The sequence below is a fragment of the Mustelus asterias genome, chromosome 14, assembly GCF_964213995.1.
Source record: "Mustelus asterias chromosome 14, sMusAst1.hap1.1, whole genome shotgun sequence".
Taxonomy (NCBI): domain Eukaryota; kingdom Metazoa; phylum Chordata; class Chondrichthyes; order Carcharhiniformes; family Triakidae; genus Mustelus; species Mustelus asterias.
In genome coordinates, this window is record NC_135814.1 from 51,126,170 (window position 1) to 51,145,972 (window position 19,803).

The window sequence follows — 19,803 nt, forward strand, 5'->3', positions numbered from 1 at the left end:
GTGAAGAATCAGAACTGTCCGTCCTCTGACTGGGCCAGCAGTATCAGGAGCCTGCTTGCCATCTTTGATTGTACGGTGGGCCTGAAAGCAGTCAACTAGCAGCAGAGGCTAACTGTGGTAAAACCACCAAGCCTGTTCCACTGCCACCAAATGTGGTCTCAGGATCTGCATTTTACCCAAACGTCAGAGTCCCAAAGCCTGGGGTAAAATTCAAGCCACTATTCTAACTTACACTTCCTGGTTTTGAGCCCATGTGCCCCAGGAAGGATTCTTCAATCTGACTAGTTCAGCAGTCACACCTTTGCTTGGCCCAGATCCCTGGTCCCCTGTAGAGGATACCATTCTGTTTTGATTCCTAATAACCACATTTCCAGTAAGTTCAATGGCAAGTGTGTTCATTCGCCCCTACCAGAATAATCTAGACCATTTACGTGATTCTGTAATACACAGAGATGTGATAAGACAGATTCAACATTGTGATTGCATTTACTTATTCCATCAAGACACTTGGCTAATTTGATTTTTGAATGTTTTAGCATAGCATATCAGAAAGGATCTTGATGGCTTGAATCTCTTGTATTACTTAAATCCCATAGTGAAGAAATAATTTTTTGAATTATGCAGAAACATGGTGCTTATGTCAACTCTATCCACCTATCAAAACATCTCAATTTGTCTACATTGTTATGTTTGCCTACATAATAATAATAATTGCAAAGCAATTTGTGTGAAGTGCTTTTAAATGTTCCTCAGAAATGTTATGGTATTGTGTAAAAGTTTTTATCTTTCTATTCAGTTCATAGAATCATAGAATCCTGCAGTGCAGAAGGAGGCCATTCAGCCCAACAAGTCTGCACCGACCACAATCCCACCCAGGCACTATCCCCATAACCCCATGCATTTACCCGAGCTAGTCCCCTTGACACAAAAGGGGAATTTAGCATGGCCAATCCATCTCACCTGCACATCTTTGAACTGTGGGAGGAAATCGGAGCACCCGGAGGAAACCCACGCAGAGACAGGGAGAATGTGCAAACTCCACACAGACAGTGACCCAAGCCGGGAACCGAACCTGGGTCCCTGGCGTTGTGAGGCAACAGTGCTAACCACTGTGCCACCATGCTACCCAGTTACCAAGCAATAAGTATCAAACCTGGGTGGCTTAATGAGCTTATCCATCGAACAACTGAGTGATACATGATGCCAAGTTCAATCTTCAGTCTGTGCTGAGTTAGATCATCTCACTCGAGAGATGTCAATTAAGCTATAATTGACCTGAGTGCTCTTGGGTTAGGAAGCAGGAAAACAGGCTTAAGACAGCCTTTGCTCCCTATCCAGTGACTGCTGCTGGAAGCACTGTTGTTTGGACATTGCAAGAGCAAGGATCAGACACTGCAGGCTTATGGAGAAATAACGTGCCAACAGTCACACATGAAGAATAAGTGGTACTGGGGAAATGATACCCATGGATGGTTTTTACTGCAAGTCAAAGACCTTCAAGGTGGGGTGAGAGAATTCTTAAAGGAAAGAAAATCCATATATGTTTTGCAGAAAAACAATTTTGTCACAAAGGGTGGCAGACACTCCATTTAGAAAATTTGGGGGGAAATGGATAATATTTCAATCAATTGTATATTCAACCGAACACAACACGTAAAGATGATCTCGCCACACCTTTTATTTGCATTGAATCAAGTTTTCTTCTGTTTCTGTGAGTATAAGTATTTCGCGCCATAACATTGCAGTTGAGTATAGTGACAGAGTTCAAGACTAGAGAAATCAGTGGTGATTCTTATGTGAAAACAAATATCTACGTTGCAAGTAGTAAACAAAGCACATGGAGACAAGAAGGAAAACACTGCGGGTGGAGTTAAAATATCGATAGCTTGGCACTTTCAGGGATATCTGTGTATTTTAACACCTACATTTTGAGCAGCATCTGAACCCCTCACTTCACCCAGGTAAGGGTCTCCCTGACATTGGCCAAGGTCTGATGAAATCTTTCAGACTCAGATTACAGTTTAACCAGCAGGAATAAAGCCATCACCTGATGCCGGCCTTGTCAGAGAAATCCTGTGCACTGGGTCCAGAAGAGGGTTGTAAAGATAAAATATGTTAGTTTTTAACTGATTTCAGAAGGACAAGTCCTGCAAAGCATTCCTGGGCCTCCCCAGCTCCATGTATCTTTCCACCTGGGGCCTTCCCCACCCTTTCAGCTACCTAACTGGAAACCTATCTTCCAAATTACCGACTGGTCTCCTGACACACTCACCAACACCCGCCCTTTGGCCTGATGGCATTGATATCAGCTTGATGTAGGCCTTGAGCCTGCTGTGTTTAAATTAGCTCAGATGGTAAAATGGTTTTGACGTTAAGTTGGTGAACTTGGGCCAATTTGACTGACCTTGCCAGTCCCATTCTAGCCACATGCCCTGAGTTAGGATCAGGGCTTAAAATTCTTGCATTGTACTATAGGCCAATCATCAGAATTGGACTGAAAGTTTTAAATGTAAGATTATTTCTTTTTATACAGCAGAATGTAACTTAACAACAAAGCGCTCCAATGCAATAGAGCTCTAATGGCAAGTTGTTAATTCCAGTTGTACAATAAAAATTGCAGCATAGCACAAAGGGATAATAAAATTCTATGAAAGATATTGAAATCAATGCACAACAACTTACAGAATATCCTTGTTGCTTATCTTTATTGGAAATTTTTTTTTATTTTTGTGATGATTTCCACTACCACAAATTTGATCAGTCACGAGCATTGTCATATCTTCATTTTGGACTCGACAACCTGCCTTCTTAGTTTTGGAATTTCTAAACTGCGCATTCGGCATCAAAGGTGTTTTAGCCAATGTGCAGACATTTGATTATTAAGGTGCTTTAATTAATTCTCACTATTAGTAAAACAACTAATACGACTCAGCCCACCATTCTGTCCCAATCCTCTTTAGTTTTATATTTGGCTCCTGATTCAAGTGGCTTTGTACATCTTTCAATGACAGTTGCATATTGGCACAACTGACAGGCATGAGTTTCTTGATATCCTTGAAGACCATCTTGAGTTTTCCACAAAGAGTGGTCAGACGTCGCCTGTTATCTGAAGGTGACTCATGCCAGGTATCCAGGTACTGAAGTCACAAACAATACTTTGTGTCCAGTGCGCACTTTGTCATCAATTGTGTCACCACACCTGCGGACAATTTTGGAGAAGTTTGTTTACTGTTTTGCTTACCCTGCTGGAAGAGACTGCGAGGTAATGGCCATTAAAAAGAATTAAGCAGAAATATTGGTGTCAGTGATGGAGAGGAATGTTTACTCTTTCAGGCAGCTCCTTCATTCTCCTGTAGACAGCAAGGACAGGCCAATCTATTGCTCCTTGACATTCAACAACAGATATGATTTTAGACTTTTAGAACAGTGGCAATGAACTGCCTTGCCTGAGGAGAGTGCATCAGCTGGCAACAGACTGGCTGAGAATAGATTAAACAACTGAGTTTGAGCAGCACTTGATTTCATCATCCGGTTCCAAATGAATTGCTTGCATGCTTGACCTACCACTGACCCATAAATTTTGAAAACCTATTTCTGAACCTATCTCAAATGAAATCTTAAAGGTTGTTTATCCAGGCCTCTTTATTAAATCCATTTTTCCACCAGCAGCTTATAGCTTTCTTTGACAACTGCCATTTTAATAAGTTATCTCAACTTAGTTAAGTATCATTCATAAATCTTTTTATAACCTTTAACAAATAATGCTACAACAATAAAATGACTTTAACAGGTTTTATTATGTAGGGTATTCAAATCTCTTGACGCTAGTTGTACGATGACACTTTATAACATGTGCACAAAATCATCTTTTCCCTTCTTGCTTACAATTACTTTTATTCAATAATATTCAAAATCAGATTTTTAATTTAAAGGTTGTTTTTGATCTTTTTTAAGAGTATGAATACCTATATTGTTTGCAATTATTTACTTTTAAAACGTTTCATTAATATATATTTCTAAAGTTAACACATGGTGTAGTGTGATCCCACAGATACCAGAAAGTACAGTATCATTTTCACAAATGTCTGCAGATGTTGCCAGTCATTTATGAAAGCATTGGTTTTAGCTGAGCTTTGTCACCTTATTATCATTTTCTGCTTAATATAGGTTTTACATTTCTGCACAAGGCAATTCTGTATAGTTTGTGTTCGTAAACAATCAGACCAAACAAAGTATTTCTAAAGTTGACTTTTGAAGCAGCGATGATTTATTTTTACATTATAGAATTTAATAAGGATACATACAGCTTTACAGCCTTAAAGTATTTCAATTGCTTGCCTCAGCACTATTCCATATCAGCCTTTTATTAATCATTAAGCTTTGTTGCATATTTTTAGTAACAAAATGTTATATAAAGTCTGGTGTATATATTTAATTTTTGATGATTTACAGAGAAAATATGTTGTAATTTTTGGAAAGTGGAACACGAACATTTTAGTAATTGCTAATGATTCTTTTTACTCCTCAAAAGCTAGCAGACTGTATATATATATGCATATTATAAATTTGAAACTGCATGCAACATCCTGTATCTCATATTACACAGTTCAAAGAGGTGATACACACATAATTAGAGTAATAACAGTTAGAATATTTCATAAAGTGTTTCGCTTTGGTTATAATGTTAGCAAGAATCCAAAACAGGCCTTTACTGTTTCACATGTGCTGGCTGTTTGTTATTGAATATTTAATACATTATTAAATGCTTGGTTTCTCAATATATGCCTCTCTTTTTTTCATTTTGCTGAAATAATGATTCAAGTCAGTTGTTTCATATTGAAACTCTAATACCAAGGAAAACTTATTGACCACCTTTTGTTCTACCTTTATCAACATATATGCAGAGATGTGAATCAATTCTACTGAATGGCCCATTTCCCTGTTTGGCCTGTGCATTATGTATTGCAGTATATATTGTGCACTTAAGTAACCACCACCAAACCAAAGCAAAAGTGGGGACTCCTGGAATAGCCTGCAATCCATGAGCTGTAGAGATCATGAAGGCAACAAGTTGAACCATGGGCTGTGTTGTACTTGGCCATCTCACTTTTGGCAGTGGTAAGGGCATTAGAATTGGCTGCAGAAAAAGAAACCCAAAGTTTCAACATTGCCCCCCATGATTGCTAGCAACTGCTGGAATGTCATGTCTAGGTGCCTGACTTTGAAGTTCAGATGGGACACTTTGAGGCCTCACAAGTGAAGAATTTGCATTTCAGCAAAGTTCCATAGCAGCAAGGTACCATCATGTGATGAAGCGTTATCCCAATAGTTAATTCAGCAGCCCAAAAGTCTGCTGACCCACTGTGGAGCTCTAGCACTCACCATAGCTATGTTTGCAGCATCAGGGGAAAGGGCCTACCGGAGCAGGCCTTTGGCAGTTTGGCTGCATACCTGAGCTGCCCACCACAAAGAATCCTGGAATGCCACCTTTAGCCAATTGATCTGGGAGGGAGGGAACTGAGAATCCGACCAACGAGGGAATGATTTTGTGGAGGTTATTCTAAAATTATATTTCCCTGTTCCTGATCCTTGAGGTCAGCAATCTAACCATGACCTGGACCCAAGGTAGGTCCCATGTGCACCATTAATTGCCAAGTACACTGAATGAGACTACGAACTACTGTGCTATTGCTACATCAGGTAGCAATTTAGGACTTAAGTATGAGAGCTCCTGCCCTATCTCAACACCTTTACATTACTGACCTTGAAAAGGTAAGCTAAAGCTCTGCCCACTCTCCCCCTCACCGCACTCCCGTCCCACCGTCCCCAAAAGCCAGATGGGAAACTTTCACTTAAGCCTGTAAGGCAGGAGGTCATTAGATCAACCATGCAAGTGTGCTGACCTCGCAGAGGAGAATTGGGAGCAAGTAAGACCAAAATACATATTAAAAAGTAAAGCAGAAATCTGAAATAAAACATTGGCCAAGAATTTCCTCAGAGCTGTTTCGCCTCTGGTGCCGTACCTTCTGTAAGGGGAGGATTCTGAATGGCTTGGGACTAAAGACCAGCAGATCAAGGTAGATAAAATCAGAGTGAATAGGATATAGAAAAGTTACAAAGTGCCTGAAATATACTGTTTGCATAGAGACACATATACCCATTATTAGAGAATTCAGACATGTAGTTTTGAAAACATATTCTATATTAAAAGCATGTGCCTTTGTTAATAGCATAATGCTCGTGAGGCATGATGGGACATAGTTAAGTAAAAAGAACCACGTTCCTTAGAACGATGCAGCTGCTAAGCAAAGGGGAAAAACAACTCAGCTGTCTCTAGACAGTCCTAATGAATGGGATACACATGAAACCAAGGTCTGAGCAGGGACCTCCAGCCAATCCTAATGAATGGGATACTCACTGAACCAAGGACATAGATAAGGGAAGGTCTGGTAAGCTTCAGGAGACTATGAGTGATGACCCTTAAGGCCCACAAGTTGATCACACAGTCCCATGCTGTCCAGGAGCAAATGTTATTGGCCAAGGTATATAATCTATACTTATAATGATTGGCTCTTACCCAACTGGGATGGGCAATTAGCTTTCGAAAATTGTATAATTGTAGTACTGAGAGTGATGTAATTTCAGAATAGATTTGGAACTGTCCCAAATCTCTTTCGCTTATATGTTGACCAAGCTTGGAAAATAAAGAACGTCTTTTACCAGAGTACTTGTCTCCATGAGTCATTGTGTTAGCTGAGCCGTAATTAAGAAGGGGAATCCATCATGTGAAGGCCAGCTCAATACGTAGTCCCTGAAAACGCTCCTACACCTTCATAGGCAACACAGTCTCAACCCCATTAAATGGGATTTCTGTCATACTTGCAGTAAGGTTACAGCGACAATGTGGGGGCAGTTTCCAAGGAAATTTCTGGAATCATGCTTCTGAACAATATGTTCTCATTTCACACATTTTCTTGGACTGTAAATTATTTGAAACAAGACAGTGCATCATTAAGTAGCATGCTTGTGCCAGAAAATACCCTCAAGTGAGTACATTCCCAATCTGTACTGTACTAACAGAGATACTGGTCGGGCGGAGTGAGCTGGTAAAATCGCATGAGAAGCCGTGAAATCAGAATCACGCCCGATTTCTCAGCTCTCGCAATCTTACCAGGACCGGATTTCCAGCGTGGTCAACCTCTCGCCCATTGTCAACGAGAGGCTGACTAAATTATTTAAATTTATTATAGTAGTGTTTTCCATGTGTTTAGTGAGCCCGGCACTCAATTATCTGGGCTCACTTATCTTTATGGCCTCACCGGAAGAGGTTCTCTCTGGTGAAGAAAACACTTGCGTCCCATGAACGGGGAACAGTTGTGTTCCCCTTGCCAGTAGAAGCGGAGGCCATTGAGGCCCCCCAGGAAAGCCGGGTGCGAGGTGGGGTGCCCTTCGGCAGTGCCAGCCTGGCACCTTGACACTGACAGCCTTGCACCTTGGCAATACCCACTGGGCACTTTGGAACTGGGCGGGGCCAGATGGGGCAGGGCCTATGGGGGCAGGCCTGAAGGGTGGGGCCAAGAGGGCATGACCTGGAGGGGGCAGGTCCAGGACGGGATGGCCCGTTCAGGGAGGGGGGCCCGCTGCGCGCTCTGCCTATGATCGGTGAGAGGAGGGAGGGAGGAGGGGAGGGAGGGATGTCCACTGCTGCTCTGCATCAGATCGGTGGGGGGGTGCAATCATCTGGGCGGCAGGGGGGTGTGATATTTTTGGGCAGTGTGGGACTCACGATCGGCCACGGGCCCCTGTGATTGCGGGGGGCGTGGCTAGGTTGAGGCTGGCTGCAGCAGCAAAGGCCTGACAGATCTCTCTCTGTCAGGCCTCTGCTGTTGGAATTACGCATGTGCAGCCACAGAGGTCTGCACATGCGCAATAGCTTCCTCTGCTGCCTGCTCAAGCTGACTGGCGAGTTTAGCCACACCCACTGCTTCTAGTGGCTGGAAACAGTCTAGCCCATTTTTTCATGCACTATGTGCACAAGATTGGGAGTAAAAACTCATCCAAAAGAACGGTTCTGCAACTCTCCCATTTTCACACCAGCCGGACACTTAGAATTTTTCTCGTAATATTCCACCCACAGGATGAAACGAGGTCCTCCCAAAGAGATAGAATAACCAGAATTGTTGCAATGCAAGCATAGTGATATAAATTACTTACTTTTGTCTTTAGTTAGTGGCTATTCCTATACATCATTAAACAGCAAAGGATAGTACATTAAATGATAAACTTGATCATAATTAGAAGGCATTAAATACGAGCAAGTTTAATTTAATTGCTGAAAGAGCTAGAATGTCAGACTCTCTAAACTATGGTCTGGATTTTGCTCCTGTAGCAGATCAACATTGATTGCTTCATAACTGTAGCGGGATCCCTCTTTTTAACTCCACTGGGCTTATTTTAGGTTTGGTTCTCTGTTACCCAAACCCCACCAATGCCCGAGTGATTCTCTCTCTCGCCGATGGAACAACGGCCACCTTGCGTCTACTTCACTAGAGTAGCGCTCCCAAGAGAGAGAAAAGGAAACTGCTGCCTATCCACTACCTGGCAGCCTTTCCTGAGTGGGCGGTTTCGAAGCGCCCAGGGTACCCTCAGTTCTAGACTCCGGAATTATGGTAAGGGATATTTAATATTGTGACTTGGTCAGAGATCATTGGTGAGAAATTGAAAAGATCAAAACGGACTCCAATGGAAGTCAGAGATATATATATATTTGTGTGTCAAGATCACCAAACACCAGGAAAACAACACATAATGCCTTATGCTCTATAAGACTATGGCTATGGAATGAATACTAAAACGGACACAACGAGAATGCTTACTTTACACAAGTTTACCAGTGTATTAAACTATGAAAGGTGCATGCAAAAGGCCCCCCCTTTCCCCAAAGCCTCATCCACTATGATGATCTCGGGAACTTCGCGAATTACCGGAGGGTACTCACAATCCTAGTTTAAATTGCTCAGTGGGCTTCGGGCTGCGTGCTGGAGACGAACGAGAGGCAGCAACAGGAGAAGAGAGTGGAGAGTGCTGCCATGCTGGTCCGAAGAGAAAAGAGAGAGAGACCAGAGCTTGCTTGTCCCTTTTTAAAACCTGAACCAGTGATTCTCTCACACAAAACAGTTTCTGATCATTGATAGTTTCGATTGACTGGGACAAAAGGGCCGGAACTGTCGGGACCGCCCTTAATTGACATTTTAATGTCTTTTAAATGTTCTCTGAGTCATCCTGATTGGAATCCCATCAGCGAGCTGAGTCTTGGTATTGTCTGTGGATGGAATGATCTCTGTTCTCATTGTCTGGCTGCTGGGCTATTTACTCCTTGTCTGCTGGTCATGGTTTCTCCTTTGTTTCCTGTTGATTAGATTATCCCTGTCTCGACCTTCTCGTTATTCCCAGCCTCTTGCATATTCATGTGGCTGTAAAGGTTCCTAACAGCCAGTCGGCCATTTTCCTTATCCCTGGGTTTTTTAATCATGGAGGATTTGCCCTAAAACTTACATAACTTACATTGTAAAATCACTAAAAATAATTTCAATTTTTTTGACACCTGCTTTGATAACATTGGTTGGCCTGCAATTTCCTTGTTACCTTCAGCACTTACAATGCAGTTATATTGTTATATTGGAGGGGATTTTTGTTTTAATTGTTATTGCACCAAGTTTTCCAGCTTTTGCACAATGTAAAGCAGTACACGGGGTTCCTGGGCGGCAGCAATCTGTAAGCTGACACCTAAAAAAGACAGCTGAACAACTTCCCCAGCCTTCAGGAATGGCAAAGTGGTTAACACTGCTGTCTCACAGTGCCAGGTTCAATTCCAGCCTTGGGTGACTGTCTGTGTGGAGTTTGCACGTTCTCCCCGTGTCTGCGTGGGTTTCCTCCAGGTGCTCCGGTTTCCTTTCGCTGTCCAAAGATGTGCAAGTTACGTGGATTGGCCATGGTAAATGGGGTTAGCACAGTAAGAAGTTTAACAACACCAGGTTAAAGTCCAACAGGTTTATTTGGTAGCAAAAGCCACACAAGCTTTCGAGGCTCTGAGCCCCTTCTTCAGGTGAGTGGGAATTCTGTTCACAAACAGAACTTATAAGACACAGACTTACTGTGTTTACCCCAGTCCAACGCCGGCATCTCCACAAAATGGGGTTAGGGCAGGGGAGAAGTGGGTTGGATGCTCTTTCAGAGAGATATTGCAGACTTGATGGGCTGAATGGCTTCTTTCTGCATTGTCGGGATTCTATGGTTCTAATGTACCCTTAGAAGGGAGAAGTTGGCCAGGAAGCTCAACTCCTGGAGCCTGAGGAGCTGGCAGCAGAGACACAGAATAAACATAATGGGCAAAATCTTACCAAAAAATGGCAAGAGAGTTGGTTCCAGTGAGAAAAACAGTGTGATTCTCTCCAAAGAAACACGATGGCCTTCTCTCCAGGTCTTACCACACACTGCCACAATAAAACAGGTGGGTGTGTTTCATACCATCATGTAGGGGGGAGGGGCCTCATCACACCAGCAAAGCCTGGCTGCACTGAGATCGGGGCACCATGTTTAACAGATGCCCTGACCAAAACAAACAATGATCTCCCCCCGGCAGCCCGCCATGGATGTCTCAGGGGCTTCTCTCTCCCCCGATCGGAGCCTGCACCTTGCTCCCCTCACCCCGATTGGAGCCGGCATTCATTCTCTCCTTCCCCCCCCCCCCACCCTTGATCAGAGCCGGCATTTACCTCCGCCATCCCAATTGGAACCACCACCCCCACCTCCTCCGCCACCCCCCTCCGATGTAGAAGTAACCCTGTTCCTCTGAGTTCCACCAAGGAATGCCTTCTTTAAACTTATCATAGCAGACCTTGAAAGATTCATTTGGCCAACTTAGGAGCGGCTTAAAATCTCATGGTGGTTCTACCTACACCATTGAACTCCGATTTCTGTTTGTTATGAAGCTATAACTAGAGTTCAACAGGATTCTAAACCAATAGTGTTATAATCAGAGATCAACAAGAAATGAATGTACTTTTTTAACTGCTCACCCTACTCCCAACCTGGGAGAGTGAAAATGATCCCTGAACTGTATGATACTTACATTTCTTTATGTAAATGTCTGTTACTGAAAACAGCTGAGACTTTATTCTATCCAGAATGCAATTGTATAATACAACTTGTTGATTATAATATGGAGTCTAGAGGTGCTTGTTTCATTTGATACAATCTGTATAGTTGTAAGAAGCATGCAAAATACATGCAAACCAATCTGCCCTGTTCACAGCCACTGTTGTAATCTCATGAATAATGTTTGCTATGAATAGTCCATATAAACAACACACATTTCCTTCCATTCCCTCTCCTACACTGGTCTGTTGAAACAAACTGACTGTTCCTGCTGCTGCAGATTGAACTTCAGCTGGAAAACATTAGAGTCGACTGTGTTTAAGTTATTGAAGCTGGTTTGGTAAGTTTACTCTCAAGTTTTGAATGTTTCCTTGTGTTGTGGCCTGGGTAAGCTTAGTTTGTCCATCCCCGTAAGTATTTTGCCGAGGACTTCGTTCTTTTTACTAAGTGATTACTTTGTGATCAACCATCTGTGGTCTGTTGCAAAAGTTTATTCTTTGACTCCAGTTTGCATTCCATTGATTAATATATTTTTGAATTGATTCTTGAGAAATTATAGATCAGTTATTTGTTTTAGATCGGGAAAGCTGAACCAACTTATATTTTTAACAGTGCTGTTGTAACAGTAAACCAATAGTCCTCTCTGGGTATTGATTGAGAATAAGTTGGACAGTGCACCAAGTGTGTAAAGGTAAATTCACCATAGTCCCAGGTGACCATAGGCTGCTCTCCCCTTTGATGTGATGCAGATACCACAGTGCCGCAATGTTGGTCTCACCTTTTTAAAATATGACTGATCAGCTTGTGTGTTAAAATTTGGAGCTCTGGTTACAATTGTACTTCGAATGCCTGCATTTGTACAGTCACTGCAAGTACATGTTGCCTCATGCAGCTTGCACCATGTACAAAGTGGACTTATTTAACCTGAGGATCACCACACCTCAGGCAAGAGGCAGCGTTGAGAAGGTGGGTCTTCATGATTAACCTCAGCCGGAACAGGAATTGAACCCGTGTTGTTGGCATCACTCTGCAACACAAACTAGCCATCCAACCAACTAAGCTAACCATTGGAGGCTCCCCCACAGTCTTCCCATGCCTGTGATTCCCCGCTCACCTAACCCTATCCACTCAGCCTCCACCCGCCTTGCTGGGCCTTCACACAACCTTGCAACTGCCAGATTTTAAATTTGTTCTCTTTTGTCTGGCCTCTTTGAGGTTTCTACTGCCTTTAAGACACATTTGGGGCTGGATTTTATGCTGGAATGGAGGGTTGGTGGTATAAAGGTCAGGGGTAAGTCCTGGCCCCCATTTGGCCAGCTGGCCCCTCAGTCATTTAACGGCAATCAGGTTTATAATTGGCTTGAGGCAGGCATTCTGCCTCCATCAGGGGAGCAAGTTCCACCTCTGAGAGCTTCCAACCAATTATACAGCCATCAGCTCACCACCAGCTTCCCAAGGGCAATTAGAGATAGGCAATGAATGCTGACCTGGCCGGTGAAGCCCACATCCCTTGAATTAATAAAACAAAAAGCTCCCTGATCCCAGCAATAGCCACTGACAGCAATAGCCACTGACAGCAATAGCCACTGACAGCAATAGCCACTGACAGCAATAGCCACTGATAGCAATAGCTACTGACAGCAATAGCCACTGACAGCAATAGTCAATGACAGCAATAGCCACTGATAGCAATAGTCAATGACAGCAATAGCCACTGATAGCAATAGTCAATGACAGCAATAGCCACTGATAGCAATAGCCACTGATAGCAATAACCACTGATAGCAATAGTCAATGACAGCAATAGCCACTGATAGCAATAGCCACTGACAGCAATAGCCACTGACAGCAATAGCCACTGACAGCAATAGCCACTGACAGCAATAGCCACTGATAGCAATAACCACTGATAGCAATAGTCAATGACAGCAATAGCCACTGATAGCAATAGCCACTGACAGCAATAGCCACTGACAGCAATAGCCACTGACAGCAATAGCCACTGACAGCAATAGCCACTGACAGCAATAGCCACTGATAGCAATAGCCACTGACAGCAATAGCCACTGACAGCAATAGCCATTGATAGCAATAGTCAATGACAGCAATAGCCACTGATAGCAATAGCCACTGACAGCAATAGCCACTGACAGCAATAGCCACTGATAGCAATAGCCACTGACAGCAATAGCCACTGACAGCAATAGCCACTGACAGCAATAACCACTGATAACAATAGCCACTGATAACAACGGCCACTGCTGGGAGAATCCCTAGTCTGCAGCGGTGATTGTTGATAGAGCTGAATGCGATGGTAATTTGGAAGTGGGTTGAGGTGGGGGGGGGCCTTGCTTGGAAGCACCCCGACAGGCCCTGGCGAGGGGGGTGAGGGGCCAGCTTTGGGGTGTCTTCAAACAGACCTTTAGGTTAATTAACCCACATTTACAATTTCTTCTTTGACCTTATGAAGTAAATGGGTTTTACAACCTTTCAAGGTTAACCAAATGCGTTTAAACTCATTTAGTTCTAACTCCCAAAACTGAAACATTTCCCTGAGCTGCCCTTGAGCTCCATCATGATTCCAGCTCATTAACTTAGCCAGTCCACCTGCTTTACAGTTCCACCGCTTCTAACTTTATTAAATAAACAGGGGCCACCTTTTGAACTGCCATTTCTTCACGTGTTTTGGAAATCTCTAAAGTCCGGCATTTTAATCACCTTACCTGTTACAAGGGGCGGCCTAGTGGTTAGCACTGCTGCCTCACAATGCCAGGGAACCAAGTTCAATTCCATCCTCGGGTCACTGTCTGTGTGGAGTTTGCACATTGTCCCCATGTCTGCGTGGGTTTCCTCCAATCTTGCTGTTCACTTAGTTGAGTTTTTGCTCAGAACCACAAAGCATTTTTTAATCAATTTATCTTAAGACAGGAATTTTGTTTTTGCCCTTTGAATATGATTTTCATATTATGTACTGAGGCTATTGCACACAACAACACCCAACGAGCTGAATTTGAATGACAGGTAGAGCCTTTCTTTTGCAAAGACTGGTTTTTATGTCAATTTATGTTGTAATGATTCTGATTTCAGTCAGATTGCTTCAGATTACAGTTCTGTTGTCTGTACTACCCTCTCGTTGGAATGTAAAGAAACCAATACATAAGCTTTTCAAATATGTCACACGTTTCCCCTGCTGTGAAATTTTCTTCAGTATGAAGCTGAGGGAGTGCTGCACTGTTTCAGGTGTCGTTCTTCAGGTATGTCGAAAGGAAAAGGTTAGTTAGGACAAATATGGGTCCAATGTGTGGGGACAGGATACTTTTATAATGGAGATTTATAATAGAGAAACTAAACAACTACTTCATGTCTGACTTCATGAAAGGAGATACAGAAAATCTTCCAGAAATAATAGGTGACCAAGGGACTTGTGAAACCAAGGAACTAAAATAAATTATTAATAAAAAGTTAGTACTTGAAAAGTTAATTGGATTGAAGTTGATAAATCCTTTGTGTTAGGGGCTGTTACGATGGTTCACTTGTTGTATTTAAAAACTATCGTTCCCCTCAAGTAGCCAAACAAACTAACAGAGTAGTTCCAAGATTAACTTTACTATAGCTATAGGACCCTGAATGTCCATTCAGAGTGAAAAATTAAGAAATATAAAAGCAATTAAAGTCTCATCTTTGATTACAAGTAATTAGCATATATAAATAAAAAGAATATGAGTTGTCTCTATCCAATCACAGTTAAGGTTACATCATGCATCCATAAGGGTATAATGTCCAATTAAAACTTGTGCATGTTATATTGTCAAGAAATTATTGCTATATCTCTGGCCAATGGTATCTCAACCTCCCTTCCCATTGATCCTTCTTCTATTGGGAAGACATGAACTGCAGCTGCATATCAGTCGATTAGATAGTCCTTGACACTTATCTGGGCTTACTTTAATCAAAACCTGTCATTTGTATATAGCTTTCCCTGTGTGACTGAGGTTCAGCTTGCAGCTTATGTGATTTTTAAACGTGTGTGATTTTTAACCCTTTCAACTTGGACCAGATGAACTACATCCCAGAGTGTTGAAGGAGGTGGCTCAGGAGATAATGGATGCATTGATGGTTAAGCTTCAAAATTCTATAGATTCAGAAAAATTTCCTGCAGAATAGAAAGTAGCAAGTGGAATGTCACTGTTTAAGAAGGGAGGAAGAGGGAGAATGGAGAACTACAAACCTGTTAGTTTGACATCAGTAATAGAGAAAATGTTAGAATCTATTATAAAGGATATAATAACTGGACATTAAGAAAAGAATGGTAAAATTGGGCAGAGTCAACACAGATTTATGAAAGGGAAATCATGTTTGATAAACTTTTTGGAGTTTGTTAAGAGTACTACTTGTTAGCATTGGTAAAGGAGAACCCAGTGGATGGGGTGTATTTGGATTTTCAGAAGGCTTTTGATAAGGTCCCACACAGGAGCTTAGTGAATAAAATTAGAGTGCATAGGATTGGGGGAAACATACATGTCTGGATTAAGAATTAGTTAACAAACAAAAAGCAGAGAATAGGAATAAATGGACCATTTTCAGGATGGCAAGCTATTCGTGGAGTACTGCCAGAATCAGTGTGAGGAGCCGTTCACAATCTATATCATTGATTTGGATGTGGGAACAACTTTATATTTTTAATTTTACTGATGACACCAAGGGGGTGATCTTACCAAAACATTTCTAAGTGCTGAACAAGTGTAAAAATGGGAGTTCCAGATCAGTTTTTTCAGCGAGGCCACAAATCAAATGTTATGCCACTTAGTGCAAAACATTATGCACAATCTGTTTCCTGCCAGTATGGGGAGGGTAGGACCTAAGTTCGCTGGACAGCTGGCTACTTATAGTAGAGGACGCAATCGCGCATGCACAGATTTCTCTGTTCTGTGCAACTGTAATTGTTGGCCTCCCCAGCAGATCAGTCCCCCTCCCCCCCCCCCAAGGATATTGCCCCGCACCCTCCACCTCCCAGCCTGGTCACCACACTCCCCGCCCACATCCAGTCAATCGCCACCCCAGCCGATCTCTGGTTGCAGAGTGTGCAGCTCCCCCCACACACTTCTCCTTTGGCCCCACCATCATTATGGTCCTGGTCCCTCCCCTTAGGCTTGCCCCTCCCTAAGTACCGCAACTTTGGCACTGTCCAATGGGCAGTGCCAGGATGCCAGGCTGGCATGCCCCCAAGTGGCCTCAGTGGTCTTTGGTCCTACCCGTGAGACCATCACGTCAAGTCCCCATTGATGGGGACCCATACCCTTCTCGGGCACAAGGCTGATCTCAATGGAAATCCAGGCCCAGTGATATCGTGAGGGGTGAGAAACTGGGTGCAAACCCTCGCACGATCTTACTGGCTTGCCCCGTCCATCGACCTGTGGGACGAGCCAGTAAGATCACCCCATAAATTGGATGGGAACATAGATTGTGAGGAGAATGCAAGGAAGTTCCAAGAGAACTTGGACAAGCTAAGTGAATGGACAAGAACATGGCAAATAGAATATAATGTCAGTAAGTGTGAAATTATTCACTTTGGTTGAAAAAACAGAAAGGCAGAATATTTCTTAAATGGTGAGAGGTGGGAAGTGTTGGCATCCAAAGGCATCTGGGTGTCATTGCAAATGGTAAGTTGGCCTTCATCGCAAGGGCATTTGAGCAGAGGTGTAAAGATGACTTGGTGCAGTTGTATTGAGCCTTGATGAGACCTCATCTGGAATATTGTGTACACTTTTGGTCCCTTTGTCTAAGGTGGGATATACTTGCCATAGAGGGAGTGCAATGGACATGCCTGGGATGGTGGGAATGTCTTTTGAAAAGAGGCTGAGGGAATTGCATCTGTATCCCCTAAAGTTTCAAAGACTGAAGGGTGATCTCATTGTAACTTATAAAATTCTTACAGGGCATATGAGGGCGGATGTGGATAAGATATTTCCCCTGGCTGCTGAGTCTAAAACCAGGGAACACTGAGGGAAAAATAAGATGGCATTATTACACTATCTGCAATTAGTACTTGAGAAGAGAGTGTGGGATAAGGGGGAAGTGAGACATGAAAAGGAGAATTAGGTACGAGGATACCGCCATCTTCAATGGATTCAACATTAGTGTTAGCCACAACCTTAGCAATGGCCTCGAATGGTCAACATTGTTTCCTCCTTGACTAGGGGGTTAGAAGCTGTGATTGGCCCTCTCTTCCTCCAGTTATTCCTGTTGCCTCAGGTAGTGCACCACGTTCTCCTGTAAGAGAAAGAAGAATGTGTCATTGAGTGTCATGCAATTTGTTTGAATGATACAGTACTAACCCTGCCAAAACCCCCTCCCAACAGAGAGTTTATTGTTCCATCTTTTCACCTCCTCCATCAAGGCCTCCATTGCAATATTCAAAAACCTTGGTGCATTCTCTCTCCAGTGGTCAGCCATTGTTGTCAGATCCTCTGACGGCCACACTTGCCCCTTCCACTTAAGGGGTGCAAACTTTCCGAAAGTAATGCCAGCAAGTAACAATATAGGGCCCCCCCACTAATTAGTGCAGCCAGTGAACAATACGGAGGGAGCTGGCCGCACATAAAATCATTATAATGAGCAGCTAACATGACGTTTCTATGCATTAACCAGCCTCCCATCCATTGACTCTGTCTACACTTCTCGCTGCCTTAGCAAAGCAGCCAGCATAATTAAGGACCCCACGCATCCCGGACATTCTCTCTTCCACCTTCTTTCGTTGGGAAAAAGATACAAAAGTCTGAGGTCATGTACCAACCGACTCAAGAACAGCTTCTTCCCTGCGGCTGTCAGACTTTTGAATGGATCTACCTTGCATTAAGTTGATCTTTCTCTACACCCTAACTAAGACTGTTACACTACATTCTGCACTCTCTTGTTTCCTTCTCTATGTACTGTATGCTTTGTCTGTATAGCGCGCAAGAAACAATACTTTTCACAGTATACTAATACATGTGACAATAATAAATCAAATCAAATTATATTTGAACAGGCAATCGTTGTGCCCATTTTCAGGGGAAATCCAGTTTAGCCTTCATGCAGTATTCATAGATACAGTTTGTTCACTTTTTATTAAAAGAGTACAAATTTCTCATGTCAACGTTTATTCTCTTCTAGGTTCTGGAACTAGACTGTTGTTTCCTAAGTCATTTGAAATTTCACCTTCATTCCAAGTCAATGAATTCTTCAATGCCACCTCACGATGAAGAAAAACAGGCCAAAGCTTTTAAAAGCAGACTGTAAGCTAAATGTTTTTATAATCTGAGAAGTAAAATATGGTCTTAAATATGATCTGCATATTAAGTTTTGATTCACTGCCCAAAAGTGATGAACACGTCTTGTGTAGGTGTAGTAGTTTATCATTTCAAATAGTGGCAGGACACGAGGAAAACTCTGTAAGGTCAATAGTTGATACTGAACCAAATTCTACCCCTCCAGATATTATCTCATTCCACTTTATTTATTGGCTCAATGATTTCCAGGTGACTGGTCACGACAACACTTTCCCCACTGGAAATTTGGACCTTTGTTTCCTTGTGCTTTTTCTGGCGGACATGGTAATGTGAAACCAACAGCTTACACAACAGGTGGTTGAAAATCTAAAAACAAGAAGAAGTGTTTTTCATCTGAAATATAGGCCTGCCTTCATTTCCATTTGTGAATTCCCAGCATTTTCTGCATTGACTCCAATCCTTTGTCTGGGATGGACTCCAGGATACTGGTGGGGTAGTGGTGGAGGTGGCAAAGGAGAGGCCAGCGGGCTGACTGTCAAATGTGAAAAACTCCATTCTTGAAGATGCATTTTGCTACTAGGTCACAGGCTTCTTAGGTTGTGCTCAGGGCCTTGGAGTGAAGCCTGGACAATGCCTGGGCCTGAGATGAGATCTCAGGATGCAGTAGAGTGGCCAAAGCTGTGGCCACTCAGTCATGTGGTCTGGGGAAAGAGTGGTGAGTGGTCTTGCCAAAGCAAAATGCCAAGTAAGGACTGGGCATCAATATGGTTTAACAACACCAGGTTAAAGTCCAACAGGTTTATTTGGTAGCAAAAGCCACACAAGCTTTCAGAGCTCTAAGCCCCTTCTTCAGGTGAGTGGGAATTCTGTTCACAAACAGAGCATATAAAGACACAAACTCAATTTACATGAATAATGGTTGGAATGCGAATACTTACAACTAATCAAGTCTTTAAGAAACAAAACAATGTGAGTGGAGAGAGCATCAAGACAGGCTAAAAAGATGTGTATTGTCTCCAGACAAGACAGCCAGTGAAACTCTGCAGGTCTAGGCAACTGTGGGGGTTACAAATAGTGTGACATGAACCCAATATCCCGGTTGAGGCCGTCCTCGTGTGTGCAGAACTTGGCTATCAGTTTCTGCTCAGCGACTCTGCGTTGTCGTGTGTCGCGAAGGCCGCCTTGGAGAACGCTTACCCGAATATCAGAGGTCGAATGCCCGTGACCGCTGAAGTGCTCCCCAACAGGAAGAGAACAGTCTTGCCTGGTGATTGTCGAGCGGTGTTCATTCATCTGTTGTCGCAGCGTCTGCATAGTTTCCCCAATGTACCATGCCTCGGGACATCCTTTCTTGCAGCGTATCAGCTAGACAACGTTG

At 43.0% G+C, this 19,803-nt stretch overlaps 1 protein-coding gene across 1 annotated transcript in view; it reads left to right on the forward strand.

Annotated features, from left to right (window-relative positions):
* The first annotated feature begins 11,019 nt into the window (after positions 1 to 11,019).
* Positions 11,020 to 19,803, forward strand: part of LOC144504041 (rho guanine nucleotide exchange factor 25-like) — a 62,107-nt gene continuing 53,323 nt past the window's right edge. Inside the window, exons 1-2 of the mRNA XM_078229198.1 lie at positions 11,020 to 11,028; positions 18,310 to 18,431. Coding sequence (XP_078085324.1) covers positions 18,370 to 18,431 — 62 coding nt within the window. The 5' untranslated portion in view covers positions 11,020 to 11,028; positions 18,310 to 18,369. The remainder of the gene's footprint in view (positions 11,029 to 18,309; positions 18,432 to 19,803) is intronic.